A 21,415-nucleotide genomic window follows, 5' to 3' on the forward strand; every position below is an offset into this window, starting at 1 on the left:
AATCAACTCAATGCAATCACTGGAACACCAAACAACTTTTTGCAACACCATAACACAGGAATATGTTGACATCAATGACAACAACATATCCTAGAAGCATCAATATCCAACATATGGTTCATTTTCAATTGTATATGAGATACGATCTTTCTCCCACTTATCAAATTGATGTAGGTTTCTATTGTAATGTAGGCATATCTTTTATGAAAGAGGATTACATATTAGTGGAATTTTATATTTCATCTTCAATTAGTAAAATAGGATTTCAATACAATAGATTTGGCTATGGTAAAAAAGGTTTTGATCTTATATAATAAGATAAATCTAGAGTTTTAAATACATACAAATATCTTTATGCAATCTTTAGACATATATTGTGTTTGAGAGTATATGATTTCTTGTATTATATTTCACAAGTTGGCATGACTCAAGTTATGGAATATATGTTTTATATGCTTTATTTATAGTACATTTATATCTAGAATGTTCATCTATCTATTTTCATTTATTCAAATGACTTCCAATGGTAATTTTTTCTCAATCCCATATCAAAACTAGGCATTGCATTTATAATCGAAGCTTTAGCTTTTGTATAGGTTGTTCATGAATGAATTAGGCTAAATTGGTTTTAAATGTCCTGGAAGAATTATTGTTTTTTCAATTGGACTTAATTATCTATGTTTTTATATAGGATTCATTACATGATAATTTCTCATTTACTTTTGTTATATGTAATTTCTACACCATATAAAATCTATGGTATTTATATTAATTTTTTCAATGATACTAAAAACAAAGAACATATATCAATATGAGCTATAACCTTTCCTCCACTAATATTATAATTTTTTATGTTAAATTTAGTTCTTTGTTTTACCTCTTGGGAAAAACATCTTTTGTTGATTCATAATAGCTCAAAGGCCAAGATGTGTTTAAAAAATAGTTTTAATTTAACTTTTTCCTTTTATTTTCCCTTATATAACTAAATATTGCGTTAACCTTTTATAGTTAGTTCTAGTCACTAATAAATAGTTTTGAAGAGGTGCAATTTTTTTATGAACAGTAGCTCTATTTGTAGATTTTCACTTGGAATTCATCAAGTAATTGCAATAATAAAATAAAATTTCATGTAAAATAGGAAGGCAACTCTTTTTATTTGTATTTTTACAAGATTACTTTTGTAATTGCATTTATCTTAATTATTAGTGGGGCTATTGTTAGTAGCCAACATAATGAAGATGTGACATCAAATGACTATTGCAAAGTTGTAAAGTTAGGGGTGTTCATGAGTGGAGCAATTCTAGCCTTAGCTACTACGACTCTTACCATTGTTTACTTTATTAAAGCATCTATTGCAATGAATCCCTCTCAATGCAACCCTCTAAATTATAATATTTCTATGTCCCAACCACCATATAGATGCCTAAATGTTGATGCAAGAGCATCTAAAGTGTAAGATCAATCTTGAATCACTAAAAAGGTCATGTTTGTTTTATCTTGTAGGTACTCAAAAAAAGTCTTATTGGAGCCACCATAAAACCATCCTTCATCCTAAATTTAAAAGTAAATTAGAGGCTAATATTAGATAGAGGAAAATATATTAATAGAGAGTTTGGTAGATAATTAAAGAGCACGATATTATATATTAGCTCAAATGTGGTAACCAAGTTTACACACTAAACATCCTTCCAATACATTGTATTCAAGGACTATGGTTCATTCTATTAAGACCTTGTAGTAAGACTCTAAATATGATTACATTTGCTATGAATCAATCTAATCATTGTTCCATTTATTTGGCATGTCACTTTATTTCTATCATGTAGTGTTTGTTGGCTATATGATTAGATAATCTTTCATTGGATCCTACATCCATGATTGCAAAAGGTGATATTAAAGCATGATATATTATTCTAAGGTTGTTAAGTGGTATCCAAATATTTTTTTATTCTTGGGCAAGGAAAGTTATTATGTGTGTACATCAAGCATGGTAATAGAGATATTCTAATATTGTGTGTTTGGTATAAGGTGTCAAGGGAATTATTCTCGTAAATACATCACCAAATTAACGTAGTTTGTATAGGAAATTATAAATATGTCACTAATCATGAGGTGGTTTGCATCAAATCAAAAAATTAAGTTTTCTCCATTAAGAGTGGGTATCTTGGTTAAGGTGTTGTTAATATTGTTAGAAGGTTAGACAAAATATTTGAGATGAGAAATATTTAGATTTAACTAAATATTGTTGAAGAAGACAAAAGAAGGGTTCATAATCATCTATGTGATAGGAGGGATGAATATTTAATGAAAAAAAAATTATGAAAGAGAACACATAAATTGGTAAATCAAATATTGAAAATATGCAAAAGATTTAAATTAGGTAAAAAAGGTTGAAGAAACAATATATACAAATTTATTAATAAATTGGATAAATGATATAAAAGAATATTCTGAGTGTGGAGAAAATATAAATTTTAAAATTGTTAAATTTACTAAGTAAAAAATAAAAGGACATGGAGTATGGTAGAGAGAGCTAGAATTGGAAAGATTATGAGACGAAAGGAAAATATAAAAAAAAAAGAGAGATAGGATGATATCAATGTTCAAAATTAAATTTATACTTGTAGATTATCAATTAGGGTTATTAAAAATATTATAAAATTATACAAAATGAGGAGAATTTTTAAGATTATACTAACAAGATTTATACAATGATAATTAAAACTAAACATAGTGAAGTTGACTAAGAAAAATAAAAAAGATTCATAAGGGGATTGAGAGAATCTATCCAAGAGGAAATGAATATGGTAAGATAGTATATAGTTAAAGAAGTATACTAGTTTGCATCCAAAGAAGAAGAAAAGATGAACACAAATTTTAGATAAGATAAAATAATTAGAGAGTAAAATGTAGATGATTTCAAAGAGAAAAATTTCAAATATATGGTAGAAAGTCCTATAGTGAAGATATTGAGGTGATATACATTGACAATTCATGCTAAAAAATAAACTAATGGATATTAATTAGAAGACAAAATGGAAGAGGTGGTGGAAGATCTTTTAGATGAACTTGTTTCAGACTTGAATATAAGGCATTTCAATATCCCCAAGGTCAAAGAAGTAATAGTAGAATAATAGAAATAAACAAAAGAGTTGCACATGCACTTGAAGAATAAAGTAGATTAGAAAATAAGTAGAGTTGATTAATTGGTAATGAAGAGAGTTTTGCTTAAACCTGATGGTGTAGATAGACATGAATTAGTGTAGAGAAGAAGTATATTCAAAATAATATATAAGACTCAAAGTTGGTTTTGTAAAGTTACCATTAATAGTACTAGTACCAATAATCTAGTGTCAAAGGAAATGGTTGATAAGTTGAAGATAGAACATTCCAATCTAGTTAGAATTTCGTTGTTATGTAAAGAACATTTGTTTTAAATCCTAATCAAGTTCAATATATGATTATAGTATGATAAGGGGTAAGTGCGAGGAAATAAAAAATAAAGGGAGGTCAAAAGTGACTACTTTATTCTTGAAATTAGCTAAACTTAAAGTTAGACGCATAGATCAAGATGCAACTCAAAATTTGAAGGTGTAATTAGGAAAATAATTATTATACTCTAAATCTAGTATCTAAAATATAGATCTATCCAACAAATACTAATTTTATTACTAGGTAAGAGCATAAATTGTTGCCCCACTTGTGATAAACATTCCAATTTAACAATTTGTATAAAATAGTGTGAATCTTGAGATGTAAGCAAAGGTATATTGAGTTCATTATAGATAACATTCTTGACATGTATATGTGTTTCGATTAAACAATTAATGTGGTATCATTTTGAATCTATGCCACATGGAAGGATTTTTACTAAACACAAATTACAAATTTAGATATTTTTTTCTATACTTAGTGTGTGACATAAAATGATCTAAAGATTTTAATGATCAAAACAAGCTAATCTACAATCATTCAATCACTTAATAGAGAAAATACACGAATTCATGCAAAGGAAACAAATAATTTACACCTCATGCACAAATCTTGAATCTCTCCATTGATTCTTCAATCACACCTTGAAGAATCAATATATTTGTTATGTTGATGTCAAAAAGCACAAAGATTTAGACTATGAGATTGCTTAGATTTAGAGTATTCAAGCTATGATTATTTTGATTATTTTTCAAGTTGATGAAGGAGAGATGAATTTATATATTTTAAAAGAGATGAAGATGAGAAGTGTAGTTAATTAAACTAAAAATGAGGGTTTTTCAGTTTAAAAGATAATTGAAGATTTTTAACTTTTATTGAAAATTTTTATGTACACTTAGTTTCTAAATGGAGGAAGAAAGGTAAGTTGCTAAAATGGTGATTAGTTAACTGAAGAGGAATTTGAACTAATTCATATTTGAGTGGGAGTTTATGGAGAAGATAGTTTGTGATCTTGCTGTAAGAATTTAGAAGATCAATTAAGTGAAGTGAAGGAAAATCTATTTTATGAGGGTATTGTATTATGACTTTGTATTGTATGTATTGTGGGCATCTGATAGTTGTTGAGTTGCCTCTAGATCTTTTGTTGGTGATGCTCCTATGAGAAGCTTGCTCTGTAAGTATATTGTAATATGTTGTTAATTAATGAATAATATATTGCAACAATTTTGAATTGTTGGGTTTATTCTCTCGAAAGGGTTTTGTCCACATAAATCACTGTGTTGTGGTATGAATGTTTTTTTATGTTATTTCTATTTAATTTATATAATTGTTGTAAAGATATCAAAAGTTTTGCATTGCCCTCCTACCAAGATTAACTTATAGGAAGTTGTTCTACTACTTTAACTTCCTTACCAGTGGTATTAGAGACTTGTCACCTTTGGTTTAAGTTTTTGGTTGTTGGGTATTCCAACCAATCCATATTTGAGTGTCATGATACAACTAGCTACCTTCCCTAATGTGGTGGAACCAAGAAGAGATGGCTCTTGCTCCAGGAAAAGGGTCCGAAGTGGTGATCCTCATTTCTCTGCAACAAGTTTGGCTATACATTTAGGTGATAAAAAACTTGATTTATCATTGCATTTGTGAATGGAATATGAATATACATGTCAGAGTAAAAATGTTCAAGGCCATATAAAAGTATGGGAACATAACTCCATAACAAAGGTTGGAGCAAGGAGGGAGCACAATATTTTCATTATCTCTATTCTTTGGGAAGTTAGGTGTTTCAATTTCGTATATATTTATTTATTATTTATTATTTATTTTAATTATTTGACAGAAATTATAATGTTTATTATTCTACGAGAGGCGTTCTTATAGTCACAACATAGTGGGATGATTTTATGTAGATAATAACTTATCAAAAATAAAATTGACATCCTTATTACATTGAGAGCGTTCTTACAACCACAAAACAATTAGATTGATAGTTGGGAAACCCTCCATCTTCCACTTGTCACTGTCAATTCTTTGCATACTTTGTATTCATATCTTAGTTAAGCATGTTGTTGCTCTTTGCAGTTATCTCAGAACTATCTTTAATGCCCTAGAAGTATCTTCGGGTAGTTTGATGATGAAATAGATAAAATAAAGGTAGGTTAGTTTGGAAGAAACATCCTCTTTTGTGATGGATGGTCTACATTTTTCCTTGAAGTTTACTTATAAATTGACTCGCATCTATTTTTTGATGGATGCTCAAATCAATTTTTGTATATTGAAAATTAGTAACATATAAATTAAACTTTTTCTTGTTCTTTGTCATAATCACATATTGATTTTCTTGCTTCTGATTTTGATATCTTGTTAGGTGGGAGAACATTTTGTGTTTCGATTTAGTTGTCACTTTGTATAAATATGCTATGCTTTTTGGATTTATTTTTCTTATTGTATATGAATTATGTTTATGCGAGTAATAATTTGTTTATGTAATGATGATTCATACATGATTCTCTCCAATAATTCATATATTCACTTGATTGTTGCAAGAAATAAGGTTCCTATAAGAATTATTCCTAATGCACCACTGGATCCTTACCAGGGTAGGTGGTTAATCTCAAAAGGGAGCCTCAAACCTACACAAAAGAATTTCAACCATTTAAAGAATGATTGGGGGAAAAAATAGAATGTAATTCCACAATTGAGTTGTGTTTGGAGGAGGATAGTTTGATACATAACTAAACTTCAATCCATTGAATATAATATTAAAAAAGAATGTCACAAAAACAAAAAAAAATAAGTTTTCTACTTGAGTTTTGGTTAACTCACAAGTAATTCATTCTAAATTCTAGGTCTTTTAAGCTTTATATATGGATCAAATCCTATTTTGAACAATAATAAGTTCAATAAAAATGTTGCTAACAATAATAAATCTTTTAAGCCAATGAATCAAGGTTATTATTATTCAAAATAATGTCATAGGTTATTAATCTAAAACCGAATTTCAGAAATCACTATAGTTGAATGTCTATCTTTAAAAAAGTTTACATAAAAGATTAAGAGATATCATTTCTTAAGTATGATTTTATTAGTTTTCCTTTTCAAACAAATAAACACCTCAAAAATGATATCTCACTCTTAGACTATTACATATACATTTTAAAGTATAAGTATGCTAGTTAATATTCCAATAAAAGAGTAAACTGCTATAATCACCAATTAGGGGAGAGATTCAGTAGTTGAGCACCACAACTTCATCCTTTTCAAAATTCTACATAGAAATTTCAAATCATTCCCAATTTTTAACAGGAGCTTACTTGGCAAGTTCCTTGCTTATAACTAAGGTTTCAAGGCCACAACATCAAATACGATGCCACATCAGCATGTTTTTTGTCAAAGTGTCCAAAAAGGCCTTGATACTTGTGCACTAAGTCATGTTTTATTGGTATGTTAAGGTGACATCACATGATTTGCTGTTTTTAAAATCTATGGAATGGCAAGTTCCTTGCTTATAACTAAGGTTTCAAGGCCACGCCATCAAATACGATGCCACATCAGCATGTTTTTTGTCAAAGTGTTCAAAAAGGCCTTGATACTTGTGCACTAAGTCATGTTTTATTGACATCACATGATTTGTTGTTTTTAAGATCTATGGAATACATTTCATTCAATTAGGGACAAGCAACATCAACACTAACAACTTTAATATTATTAAAAGTATCGAACATTAAATCAAAGTATTATAACAACTATTAGAACATGCTCAACTGTTAGATCTTCTCGATATGACATAAAAAAATACATAATATGATTGTAATCAACTTCATAAATTGATTTTAACTATTTCTAAGTAGCCAGCTGGTGGGAAAAAGTCTTGGGTATCAAATGGTGGGAATATCTGGCCGGATCAAACACGCAATTCACCAGATTTGCTACGACACTTTCCTTACTATTTATCTAAGAAACTTCGGTTTCCAAGAAACTTCCTCCAAAAACACTTTAATCATCTTTTTGATTTGCTATAGTGATTACAGTGTGGAAAACTGGAAGAAATTGTAGCTTTCAGAGTCAAGTCAGGGTAAGAATTGACTTGACTTGCAAATGCTAAGTAGAAATCGTTCCAAATACGTTCTGAACATACAATTTGCAAGTTATAAAGCTCTGAACTTTCAATTAGGAAGGCACAAACAAGCAAAGGTAGAATTGGGTGTGCATAGAAAGGGAGAAATGCAGATGAAGATGAGGAAGTCAGATAAGGTGGTGTGTTCAGTGGTGGGATTGTTGGGAATGGCAGCTGCTGTTTTGGGCTTCATTGCAGAGGCCCAACGTGTCAGGGTAAATATCATTCTTCCAAGCTCTTATTGTTTCACTATATCATGTCCTTCCTTCCTTTTTTCATGTGGTTTTTCTTCTTCTCTGTGCTCCATCTTTTCTTGGTGGGTGCCTGCTTAGCTGAAAGACCCTTGTTTTTCATACCATTTTGCTCAGATGGTCTGTTTTTTTTCCAATCTCTGTTGGGTGCCCCTGATGGACCAAACAAGGAGCTGGATGGGATACCCAGTTTATAGATATTGGGCTTTTTTGTAATCTTTATGATACCCAAGTTTTCATAGTAGCTGTATTTGCATTTTATTTATTAGGGTTTACTCCATAGTTTGGAGATGTAGTAGAGTTGCAGCAGACCACCTTGCCATCTATCACATCTAGGGGACTGCTGAGCTATAGTATTTATGGTTCTGGTACCATAAGTACAGAATCCATCATGGGTAGTTGCTGAGTTACAATTTATACGGATCAATAGGACTCAAAACTAGCACCATTTTTTTGCTGTTGGATTGAGTTGCTGGGTCTTCGGAGGTGTGATTTATTTCCAACACTTTCCGTTAAACCTCAGGGAAAATGCTTGGGGCTCCAAGCCTACCTTTAATACCACATACTGAGCTACAACTTATATGGACCAGCTATGACTCGAAACTAGGGCCCTCCTTTTGCTACTAAACTGAGCTCCTAGCCCCTCTTTGGTCAATCCATCATTGGTCCAGGTGTGATTTATTTCCAACACCCTTCCTTAAACCACACTCCAAGTGCTACCTCTAATACCACATATTGAGCTGCAACTAATATTGACCAGCTAAGACTGGAATCTAGGACCCTCCCTTCACTGCTAAACTGAGCTCCTGACGCCTCTTTGGCCAATTCATCATTGCTCTGTCTGTGATTTACTTCCAGCACTCCTCCGTAAACCACACTTCAAGTGTTTGGGGCTCCTATAGCCTACCTCTTATACCACATATTGAGCTACAACTTATATGGGTCAGCTAGACCTTGAACCTAGAACCATCCAACCATCCATTTGCTACTAGAGTGCTCTACCAATTCAGCAAATCACCCCTCTTTAGTGATCATATTGTTGCTCCCAACCTGATTTATTTTCAACAATAGTCACTCTTGGAAGGCAAAAATCTCATGTGTCTTTGTATTGTTTTGTTGGATTATGATAATAATGTAAACTAAAATATAACCTTATCTTAATTTTTTTTTAAAGAAATAATCTTTTAATTTTTTAAAGAGAAAAATCTAATTCTTTTAAGTTTGATGGTGGTGGTTATCTTCAAGATATTTTGTATCTTTTAGAAAGATAAATTGATTTGTAACATTAACTGAAGATTGTAAGATGCTATTCTATTATTCTATTTTTATCTTTCTTTATTTCACAATAAGTTTATATTACAATATAATATAATTTTGTGATCTCACATTATCATTGTATCTTTGAAGACAAATTAGTTTGTAATAGTAACAACTCTATGAAAATTGTAAGATGTTATTCTATTATTCTATTTTATCTTTCTTTTTCTTTTTTTCGCAATTAATTTATATTTAAATATAATATAATTTTGTGATCTCACATTTTTACATGTTTAAATAGAACAAAATCATTTCCAAGTTATAGACTACTAGTTCTATATACTAAAAAGAACGTTAATGTCATATAAAAAGTATGTGAAGATGATTTCCCATCACATATTCTTGTAGGCTTATTTGTTCTTTACTTGCTAGTTTTCATTTCTTTCACAATGTAGTAGATGAAAGTAGTAAGTATTTGTTTTCATAAAATATATTTTTGTATCCCTATGAAAAAAATCATATGCTTGAATGATTTTGGATTTAATTGTCTTTCTTTTTGAATCAATATTTTGGATCATACCCCATGATCCATCACTTTATTTTCTCTAGGTCACTATCCTGATGATGAATCATGGAGTATGATTTGAAACATCGATTCAAAAAGAAAGACATATAAATCCAAAAGCCTTCAAGCATATTAACATGGACTGTAGAAACCTAATGCCTCTGAAAAATAATCATTTTGTTTTACAGATTCAGGAGGTTCGAGTGACATTAACTGGTTGCATATATCCCAGCAGTTTTGCTCCAGTATTGGCAATAACTGGAGCTGTTGCCCTACTTTTGGCTCAAGTTATTGCAAATTCTGTAGCTGGTTGTATTTGTTGCACATGTGGTGATCGTAATCCTCCAAACTCCCACAGAACAATTGCCATCATTTGCCTTGCTACTTCCTGGTATGTCATTCTAAAAAAGGATTATTTTCTTTTGCAATGAGAAGAGAGTGCCCTTGATTAGTAGATCTTTGTAGCCTGTCTTAATTTACATTTTCATTTATGTATGCCTTTCATTATATTAGTATTGTCTTTGTAAATTGATTTGAACTTCCATTTCAATTCTCGCATATAAAAAGGAAGCTCTATATTAATATATTAAAATTAGATGTAAATTTTAATATTATTATTATTAAAGTATTCATTTATTTAGTAAGCAAAATTCTATTATTCTCTTTAAATAGTAAAATTAATTTTTAATATAATAGGTCTTATTATAATAAAAAAGGTTTTAATTGTATGTCTTACAAGTATTAATTAGATTATCCCAGTCTTAATTGTCTAGAAATATCTTTATGTGATCATTACATTTATAGGTCTTTGAATATTTTATGCTTGGTGTTATATCATTCTTTTATTTCAATTGATGAGAAAAGAGTGCCCCTAATCAATGCCCTTATATTGGTTTACATTTTCACTTTTATATATGCTTCATTAAATATCATTTTATTGAATTAATCTAGATTTCAATATCAATTTATCCATCTCTTTTATGAAAGAGAATTGTATATTAATGAAATTTTATGGTTTATTTTCAATTGTATACAAGATACAATCTTTCTCCCATTTATTGAATTGATCTATTTTTATTGTAATTTATTCATATCTTTTATGAAAGGGGATTGCATACTAGTGGAATTTTATAGTTTATCTTTAATTAGTAAAATAGGATTTCAATACAATAGCTTTAGCTATAATAAGAAAGGTTTTGATGTTATATAATATGATAAATCTAGAGTTTTAAATGACTTGAAATATTTTAAGGGATCTTTAGACATATATTGTGTTTGAGAGTATATATTTTCTTGTACTAGATTTCATAAGCTGGCATTAAGACAAGACTAATATTATTAAGTTACAATTTATAATGAGAAATTGAATTATGGAATATTTGTTTTATGTGCTTTATTTATTGTCCAATTATATCTTGAATGTTCATCTATCTATTGTCATTTATTCAAATGACTTCGAATGGTAATTTCTTCTCAATCTCATATCAAAACTAGTTATTGCATTTATAATTAAAACTTTAGCTTTGAATAGGTTGTCCATGAATGGATTGGGCTAAATTGGTTTTATATGTCTCGGAAGCATTATTGTTTTTTAGTTGGACTTAATTATCTATGTTTTTGTATGGGTTTTATTGTATAATATTTTCTTATTTACTTTTGTTACTTGTAATTTTTACACTATATAAAATCTATAGTATTTACATTAAATTTTCCAAGGATAGTAAAAACAAAAGACATATGTTCTTTGTTTTGCCTCCTAAGAAAAATGTCCTTTTGTTGATTCATAATAGCTCAAAGGTCAAGGTGTGTTTTAAAAACAAAATTTTCCCTTTTATTTTTCCTCATATAACTAAATATTATATTATCCTTTTATAGTTAGTTCTAGTCATTAGATGGATAGTTTTGAAGAGATGCAATTTTTTTTTATGGACAATAGCTTTATTTGTAGATTTTTACTTTGCAATCATCAAGTCATTGCAATAATACAATAACATTTTATGTAAAATGGCAAGGTAACCCTTTTTCTTTGTATTTTACAGGATTACTTTTGCAATTGCATTTATCTTACTTATTGGAGGGGCTATTGTTACTAGCACACATAATGAAGACATGACATCAGGTTACTATTGTAAAGTTGTAAAGTCTGGGGTGTTTGCAAGCGGAGCAGTTTTAGCCTTAGCTACTGTGGCTCTTACCATTGTGTACTTTATTAAAGCATCTATTGCAATGAATTCTTCTCAATACAACCCTCAAAATCATAGTATTTCTATGGTCCAACCACAATATAAATCTCCAAATATCGATGTGAGGGCATCTAAAGTGTAAGATCAATCTTGCATCACTAAAAAGGTCGTGTTTGTTTTATCTTAAGTATAGGTTCTCAAATAAAGTTTTATTGCACCCACTATAAAACCATCCTTTATCCTAAATTTATGAGTATCTAGGCTAATATTAGGTAGAGGAAATTCTCTTAAAAGAGAGTTTTGTTAGATAATTAAAGAGCACCATATTATATATTAGCTCAAAATGTTGTAATCAAATTAAGACATTGAACTTGATTGGGTACATTGTATTCAAGGACTATGGTTCATTGTATTGAATGACTCTGTAGTAAGATTCTAAATATAATTACGAATATGAATTGATAATATCAGTGTTCCATTTATTTGGTGTGTCACTTTATTTCTATTATGTAGTGTTTCTTGGCTATTTGGTTGGATAATTATTCATTCCTAGATCCTCCATCCAGAATAGCAACAACTAATATTCAAAGCACAATTTCTTACTTTAAGGTTGTTAATTGTATCCAAATAAGTTTTGAGTCCTGATCAAGGAAAGTGATTCTATGAGTACATCAACTTGTAATAGAGACCTTCTAACACTGTGTGTTTGGTAGAAGGTATCAGGGAAATCATTCTTACAAATGGATCACAAAATTAAGGTAGTTCATATAGGAAATTATAAATATGTCACTAAACATGAGTTAGTTTGCATCAAATCAAAAAATTAAATTCCTAATGGGTAACTTGGTTAAGGTGTTTTTAATATTTCTAGAAAGGTAGACAAAATGTTTGAGATTATAATAAATATTTAAATTTAACTAAATATTGTTGAAGATGACAAAATAAAGGCTCATAATCATATATGTGATGAGAGTGATGGATATTTAATGAAAGAAGAATTATAAAAGAGAACACACAAATTGATATATAAAAAATGGAAGAATAAGAGGCAAAGGTATAAATTAGGTAAAAAACTTGAATTAATCATATATATAAATCTATTGATAAATTGGATAAATGATTTAAAAGAATATTTTGAATGTGGATTAATTATAGAATCTAAAATTGTTAAATTTTCCAAGTAAAAAATAAAAGGACATATTCCAATATGGTAGAGTGAACTAGAATTGGAAAGGATTATGAGAAAAGGAAAAAAAAAAAGAAGATTGGATGATATCATTGTTCAAATTTATACTTGTAGATTACCAATTAGAGTTATTAACAATATTGTAAAATTAAGACAAAGGGAGAAGAATGTTTGAGATTATACCAAAAGATTTTTTAAAAAAGATTGTGGATAATTAAAAAATAATAATAGTATGCATTGAAAGAATAATTTTTTTAAATAATTAGAGTAAAATGTGGTTGATTTCAAAGAGGAAAATTCAATTATATGGTAGAAGATCCTAGAATGAAGATATGGAGGTGATATACAATGATAATTCATGCCACAACAATGATATACAATGATAATTCAATGAAGCAAAAGACAAAATGGTAGAGGTGGTAGAAAATCATTTAGACAAACTTGTCAAATAGAGAATTATAAGGTATTTCAGTGTCCCCAAGCAAGTAAAGAGTTGCACATGTACATGAAGTAAAGAGTTGCACATGTACATGAAGAATAAAGTAGATCACAAAACCAAGTAGATGAAATAGAAAGAGTTGAGTCATTGATAATGAAGAGATTTTTGTTGAAACTTTAGTGTGCATTGACATAAATTAGTGTAGAGAAGAAGTATATTCAAAATAATATTCAATACTATATATCAGTTTGTAAAGTTATCTTTAATACTACGAGTATCAATAATCTAGTGTCAAATGAAATGGTTGATAAGTTGAAGTTAAAAAAGATAGGACATCCTAGTCTATTTAGATTTTCATGGTTGTTGAAAGAACATAAGACATTATCCGTAAATTAGTAAATTCTAATCAAGTTCAATATATGATTCTACTATGATAAGGGGGTAAGTGCATGGAAATAAGAAATAAAGGAGATCAAAAGTGATCATGTTATTTTTGAAATCATCTAAACCTAAAGTTTGATGATTAATCAAGATACATTTACTCAAAATTTGAAAGTGTGATTAGAAAAATAATTATTGCGTTTTAAATCTAGTTTCTAAAATAATAATCTATCTAAAAATTGGTTAACATTGGGTGAATACAAAAGTGTCGGGCTATTTATTACTAGGTAAGAGCATAAGTTGTTGTCTCGCTTGTGAAAAACATTCCAATTAACAATTCATACTAGAATAGTGTACCAATATCTTGAGACACAAGGAAAAACTTATATTAAGTTCATTAAAGATAACATTCCTGACATGTATATGTGTTTCCCTTACGCAATTAATGCAGTATCATTTTCCCTCAATTCCACGTAAAAGCAAATTATTAAACACAAATTACAAATTTAGATCACTTTTTTCTATGCTTATTGTGTGGCACAAAAATTATCTAAAGATTTTAAAAATTAAAACACCTAATCTACAATCATTCAATCACTCAATAGAGAAAATGGATGCATGCATGCAAAGGACACAAATAGTTTATACCTCATGCACAAACCTTGAACCTCTCCATTAAATCTCTTCATTAATTCTTCAATCACACCTTGAAGAACTAAGTGTATTTGTTATGTTGCTCTTAAAAGGAACAAAGCAAAAGTATTAAATTGCAACAAAGATCTAGATTATAGGATTGCTTACCCATGTCCCCATGCAGTTGTCTATATTCTACTTATTTTTAAGGAGTGAGAGTGTTCCCATGCAATTTTTTTAATTATGAGAAAAGGAAACTTTGGAATCTTTTCCTACTTTTGTGGAGCACTTGTTGCTTAACAATTGAAAATAAGCTGAAGAAAAAAGGAGGGGCTAGAAATAAACAACAACTGCTTATTAGAAAAAATGGCAGGTGCCTTCTTTCCATTTATTTTCTCTCCTATTTATTTGCCATAAATTTTGCTTCCAGATTTTATTTACAAGAAATCTTATTAAAAATTTATTTTAATATATTATTTAAGAGGTCTACTTAAAAACAAGTAGCAAATTTGATATCCATGGGGTCCCCAACTCCACAAATTGTTGCTAGCCAAAATAAGCTAAACAACTACATTGGGACCTGCCCTTAGATTCGTAAAATTTAGGCAATGATTATTCTAATTATTTTTGAAGTTGATGAAAGAGAGAAAGAATTGTGGATTTTTAAAAGAATAGATGAAGGTGACAAGTGCTGAATTGAAAATGACAATTTTCAATTAAAGAGATAATTGAAGATTTTCAATTTAATTGAAAATGGTTATGCACACTTAGTTTCTATTCCAAGATTGAGTTAAATGGAGGAAGAAAGGTAAGTTGTTAAAATGATGATCAATTAATTGAAAAGGAATGGAAAATATGACAATTTAGAATATTAACAAGTGAAGAGAAAATATTGCATTTCCAATTAAAGATTTAGATTGAAAATTGAAAGATATGAAGAAAATATATTAATTAAAAAATTATTCAATCAATGCATGACATGAAAATAATTAAATAATTTAACTTATTTAACTATTTATAAGAAAATAAAAATTAGTATTTATAGTAAATAAATTAAAATTATATAGTAAATTTGGAAGAATGGAGAGCATCTTAATTGTGAAACAATTAAATAAATAAAAATATTTAATTATTAGAGATCTAGGGAAGAAAACTAGCTTAATTAAATAATTGATATTATTTAATTAATATTAAATATATGTTTTGGATGAAAGATGGTGAATAAATTCATTAGCCAAAGTTAAGTGTCTACTTTTTACACCTCTTTGAGACAATGTTTAGAGTAGCATTGTTTTAAATAAAATTTAAAGATTCATTATGACTATATGCCCTAGTGTGTTTAGTCAATTGAGGGATGGAGGTAGGATGTCCCCTCAAGAAATCATCCAAACAATAAATTTTAAGGTCAATTTTGTGACAGGATGATAAGGTTAGGTTGAATTGTTAAGACAAAGGTTGGAATGGGTGAAGTGATGAGTTATGATAGGTTTGGGAGGTATGGCTAGGTCAATGAGAGGATATAAATGGAAAGGAGAGGATCTCATGAGTCTCATTTGTACATTCATAGATGTGCACCTTAGAATCCCTTTTTTAGTGCATTGAGTGATTAGCAAGATGTTGAGCATTCCACATTCAGACTACCACGTTGAGTGAGTTTGGGTGTATCAACTTGGTCATTGGACTACAAACCACTAGTAGGTCTATAATCTTTCTTTGTATTTTTATGCATTTTCTACTCAAAATTGTAGGGTTTTCAAAGAAATTTCTTTCCAATTGCCTACTAGTCTAGTGTTGCACTCTTGTTATTATTTGTTGCACATTTGTTGTTGTGCATAAATTTGTTTAGTGCTTTTGTGCTTTTGATGCAATTTTGTGCTAATATTTTAGGGCAGGCACATTTGTAATTACATATGTATTTTTGGTTCATGCAAATGTCAATTTGTTGCACTATTGATCATTCTTTATGCACGTGTTAAATGTGAATGTGCATATGATGTTTGTGTCTACAAATCTGTTGAATGGTGATGTGCATGTGTTTTCTAATGTTGCGCAAATGTATGTGTTTCACAATTGTCAAAACCTATTGCACTACTGTCAAATACATGCACATTTGTCAAAAATTATTGTGTTGCGACAAGACAAAATGTGCATATGTCAAATTTCCCTACATAATTGTTCAAAACTAAGGATTTTGAAGTATAACAACTTAATTTTTTATGTTCTCTTTCTTTGAGGGAGCAACATGAACTTACACAAAGCTTTGATTCCTTAGTTGATTGAGGTTGAGTGTATTGCATTGAGTTTAGTTGGATTATGCACATTGCTCATATGCTTGACATCAAGCATAACTTGAGCATGATTATAATGTTGGTGGAGCAATAGCATATGTAGCAAGCATAACTCATTTCATCTATCCATAGGTGAGATTAAAATCATGTTGGAGGATGTATGACACATCTTGTGCATCCCCATCCATGTCTATCTAGTTATATACGACATGGACAATGGACCAGATGCTCTGGAGAGGGTATTTATGATTGATGACTTGGATTTATCTTATGGTGAATTTGACTTGGAGAAATCTATGAGCCATTTTGATGTATATCCTTTAGTGGTGTTTAGGATCATTAGAGGCATGATGTTTCTATTAGATGGGGTTGAATGTTAGAGTGTGTAGTTGTTGATGGGGTGCAATTTGCATGGGGACTATGCCTACTAGCCCATCTACAGTGATATTGAGGTTTCACAACTATGACATGTGGCATGACTCTACTCCATATATAGGCGTGGGAGCATATAGTTGTTATGAGGCTAGTTTCTCATTGAGTATGTGCAACAAAGTGGCCATATGTATATGTGTGTACGTACGTATATCAAGATGGTTGCTCAACATGAACTAGTCAAGGTTTGGTATTGGCACTGAGTTTTTGATGATTTGGATACAGTGATATGGAGACCCTAGTTGGATTATGAGGAGTGGCCTAAGGATTCAATTCATCTAGGTTGTCATTAGTCACCACATTTTTTTATTGGTCAAACTACATACATTGTTGAGCAGTACATGTTGACATGAGTTTTGAGGTAGTTTTGACAAACTCAGGAAGTCTCACATGGTGTTTTTATGTTCACTCAAACACACAAGGAGAGGCAAAAATGGGGACCTACTGTAGATCTAGACTCTTTAGTCACTGATTTTGAGGGGTTGATTTCATTACAGTGGGATTTCCTTCTGATCTCTTGGAAAATTTTGACTGCTTGAAAGGAGCTTCTACCTATGGCTTTAACATAGGATATGGCTTCCCAAAAGAGCAAATGGGTGTCATGAAATGGCTAGCTACCTTCTAACCAAGAGAGGATGGCTCCTGCTCCAGGAAAAGGGTCTGAAGTGGGGATCCTCATTTTTCTACAAGAAGTTTGGTTGTGCATTCAGGTGATCAGAAGCTAGATTTATCGTTGCATTTGTGAATGGAATGTGAATATGCATGTAAGAGTAAGAATGTTCAAGCCCATTTAAAAGTATGGGAATATGATTCACCATAGCAAAGGTTGGAGCAAGGAGGGAGTATAGTGTTTTCATTATCTATATTCTTGGGAAGTTAAGTGTACCTTTTTTAATAAATTTATTTATTATTTAATTTGTAATTATTTGATTAAATTTATTATGCATATTATTACATTGAGAGAGTTTTTAGAGTTTTTATATCTCAGTTAAGCATGGTGTTTCTCTTTGCAGTTGTCTCAGAAGTGCCTTTAATGGCCCAGAAGTAACTTCAGATATTTTGATGATGATGAAATACATAAAATTTAGGCAAGTTTATTTGGAAGCAAACATTCTTTTTTTTCCAAATGGATCCAGCCTACATTTTTCCTTGAAGCTTAACTTGTAAATTGGCTATCACATTCATTTTTTATGTCTGATAGATTTATGTCACATGCACAAATCATTTTATTTTATATTAAAAATTAGTAATATATATATATTAAACTTTCTCTTATTTTTTTATCATAATCATATATTGGTTTTGTTGTTTCTGATTTTGACATGTTGTCCACTTTGTACTTAAATTTAGTTGTCACTTTTTGTCTATGCCAAGTTTTTTGAATTTGTTTTTTCTTATTGTATATGAGTTATGTTTATGTGAGTAATATTATGTCCATGTTATGATGAATCATTCATGAACTCTTCCAATAATCCATATGCTCACTTGATTGTTACAAGAATTATTTCTAATGCAACATGGGATTCTTTACCAATATAGATGGATAATCTCAAAAAGGAGCCTCAAACCTACACAAAAGAATTTCAACCATTTAAAGAATGATTAGAAGAAAAAAATTAGAATGTAACTCCACAGTTGAATTGTGTTTTGTTTGATACCAAAGTTACACTTCAATCCATCAAATATAATTATACACTTCTCAAAATTCTACATGCAAATTTCAAATCACTCCCAATTTTTTACAGCAACTTACTTGACAAGTTCCTTGCGTATTTCTAAGGTTTGAAGGCCACATCATCAAATACGATGCCGCATTGGTATGCTTTTTATTAAGGTGTCCAAAAAAGACCCCGAGACTTGTGCACCAAGTCATGTTTTATTAGTGTGTCGATGTGGCATTGCATGATTTATTGGTTTTAATATCTATAGAATACATTTTATTCAATTATGAATAAGCATCATCAACACTAACAACTTTAAAGTCACAACTATTAATACAATATAATTAATATAATAAAGATTAGATCACAATCAATTACTAGATTTTCTCCCCTATACTAGAATGTCAAACAATACACCAAAAAATATGGTTTAAATTTTATGAAATTTAAACATGTATTGCTAAAGTTTTCTAATTAGCCAGCTGGTAGAAAAAATTCTTTCGTACCATATGGAGTGGGAATATCTGGCTAGATCAAACATGCCAATTCACCAAATTTGCTACGACAGTTTCCTTACTATTTGTCGTATAAGAAACTTTGGTTTCCAAGAAATTTCTTGCAAAACAATTTGATACGTTTTGCATTTTTTGGTTTGATGTCGTGACTACACTATAGAAAACTGGAAGAAATTGTAGCTTTCAGAGTCAAGTTAGGGTAAGAATTGACTTGACTTGCAAATGATTCATTGCAGCTGTTGTTTTGGGCTTCATTGCAGATACCCAAGTTTTCATAGTAGCTATATTTGCATTTTATTTATTTGGGTTTACTCCATAGCAAAGCGAGTGGAGATGCAGCAGACCACATTGCCATCTATCACATCTAGGGGACTACTGAGCTATAGTATTTATGTTTCTAGTACCATAAGCACAAAATCCATCATGGTAGTTGCTGAGTTATAGTTTGTATGGAACAATAGGATTCGAAACTAGGACCATCCTTTTGCTGGTTATTGGGCCTTCCAGGGTAAGTCCATTATCGGTTTGGGTGTGATTTATTTCCAACACTTCTTCTTAAATCACATGACAAGTGCCTGGGGCTCCAAGCCTACCTTTGATGCCACATATTGCACTACAACTTATATGGACCAGCTAGGACTCAAAACTAGGACCCTCTTGATAGTCCTGAAAAATGAATATGCAAAAAATTTAGTCTCCCCATCAAAGTTTTAGCCATTTTGAATTACTAATGCTCTTTGACTCTTGCCCTTATGGTTTAGGGTTTGAGGTTTTTGTATATCCAAGTAGGTATTTTATTAAAAACCCAAAGCTCGTTATGTTTCTTCATTACCTTTGTCACTTAAAAGTGAGGGTCATTATCATCGTCAAAGGGACCATGTTTCCTTTCCTAAGCGTTATCCCTTGTGTCGGCCTCTTAATTTTTCCTAAGTCTACATTCTTTTTCCCTATGATCGGGCCCCTTTGATATTTTAGTGGGTGCCGATAATATTTCCTAAGTCCAGCCTTAATATTCCGGCCGATATCTCTATGATTAATTATCGAGCTACTAAAGGTTCCATAAATCTGCACGTGTATCAAGTGGACGATGATGTTTTAACCCAAGCATAAAGATGCTTGAAGGTTAGCGACAAATGTTAAGCGGTCATTGTAGTTGGCTTGTAAAGAGTGAACAGATCTGACAGCCCTCACAGTCCCGCAAAGGAAGATGCAAGGAAGTTAAGGATCGTGGCATCGCGAGATGATGCCACGTGTCCCAGATAGACCAAGAAAGACCGATAGTGGGGCCATTGACAGAGTTGAGTTGGAAGATAATTTGGTGATGATTAGTCAGGCTTTCAACAGACCCACTTGCCACATTGGAAGGTCAATATCCGATTGACCAATGGTGATTGTATGATGTGCCAAGCTGGATAAGATCTACGGTGTAAATTCAGAACGTATTTCAAAAAAAATGATTAAAGTTGCTAGCTTATCACTCGCGCGGGAAAATAAAGGCAGAAAGAACTAAGCTTATCGACATGGGATAAAGGAAGACAAGTCGAGACACATGGACGCTAACTGATTTTCAGAAGACCCATTCTAAAGGTTGTTTTACGGGTTGAGATGAATTGGCGAGCAATGCTGACAATTCCCGAGGAGCCGTCTCAACAAATTTCATTGCCATGACAACAAGAAGTTAAGATTTTAGAGGCATAAAGGGATAAGGATGATTTCTGAGTTGGCAATAGAATGATCAAGGGCCTGTCAACAGGATTGATCAGAGGATGCATATTGCCATGGATTCTCAGTAAGGTAAACCAAGGAACTATCTCCGAGAATAATTCAAAAGATAGCGATTAGGTGTCCTGAAAGGGATTCTGAAACTGAAATTTTGCAGACAAGGAACAACAAAATCAGAACAAAATCGTCCACGTAAGGTGAGCCTTATCAGAAAGCAGCGGATTGATAGCTTGAAAATGACGGTATCCTGGTTTTTGATAGGCATGATTTCCTAGGTCTGTAATGGGAAGGATGAGTAGAAAGCATTGAAATAATGATTTTCACATGCATGAGCACTACCAAGTGAATTATTT

At 30.8% G+C, this 21,415-nt stretch overlaps 1 protein-coding gene across 1 annotated transcript; it reads left to right on the plus strand.

Annotated features, from left to right (window-relative positions):
• The first annotated feature begins 7,460 nt into the window (after window positions 1-7,460).
• LOC131038085 (uncharacterized) lies at window positions 7,461-12,272 on the plus strand. Its single transcript, XM_057970392.2, has 3 exons — window positions 7,461-7,764; window positions 9,811-10,013; window positions 11,662-12,272. Exons 1-3 carry the CDS (start codon window positions 7,531-7,533, stop codon window positions 11,945-11,947), a joined length of 723 nt encoding a protein of 240 aa, XP_057826375.2. The 5' UTR covers window positions 7,461-7,530; the 3' UTR covers window positions 11,948-12,272.
• The last annotated feature ends 9,143 nt before the right edge of the window (window positions 12,273-21,415 follow it).

Source organism: Cryptomeria japonica, chromosome 2, assembly GCF_030272615.1.
Source record: "Cryptomeria japonica chromosome 2, Sugi_1.0, whole genome shotgun sequence".
Lineage (NCBI taxonomy): Eukaryota > Viridiplantae > Streptophyta > Pinopsida > Cupressales > Cupressaceae > Cryptomeria > Cryptomeria japonica.

Bases quoted from the DNA above. Each gene is read 5' to 3' on its own strand.
- LOC131038085 (XM_057970392.2), top strand. From the start codon at position 7,531: ATGCTAAGTAGAAATCGTTCCAAATACGTTCTGAACATACAATTTGCA. The intron at 7,765-9,810 runs GTAAATATCATT...TTTGTTTTACAG, and splicing joins CAGAGGCCCAACGTGTCAGG to ATTCAGGAGGTTCGAGTGAC. The intron at 10,014-11,661 runs GTATGTCATTCT...TGTATTTTACAG, and splicing joins ATTTGCCTTGCTACTTCCTG to GATTACTTTTGCAATTGCAT.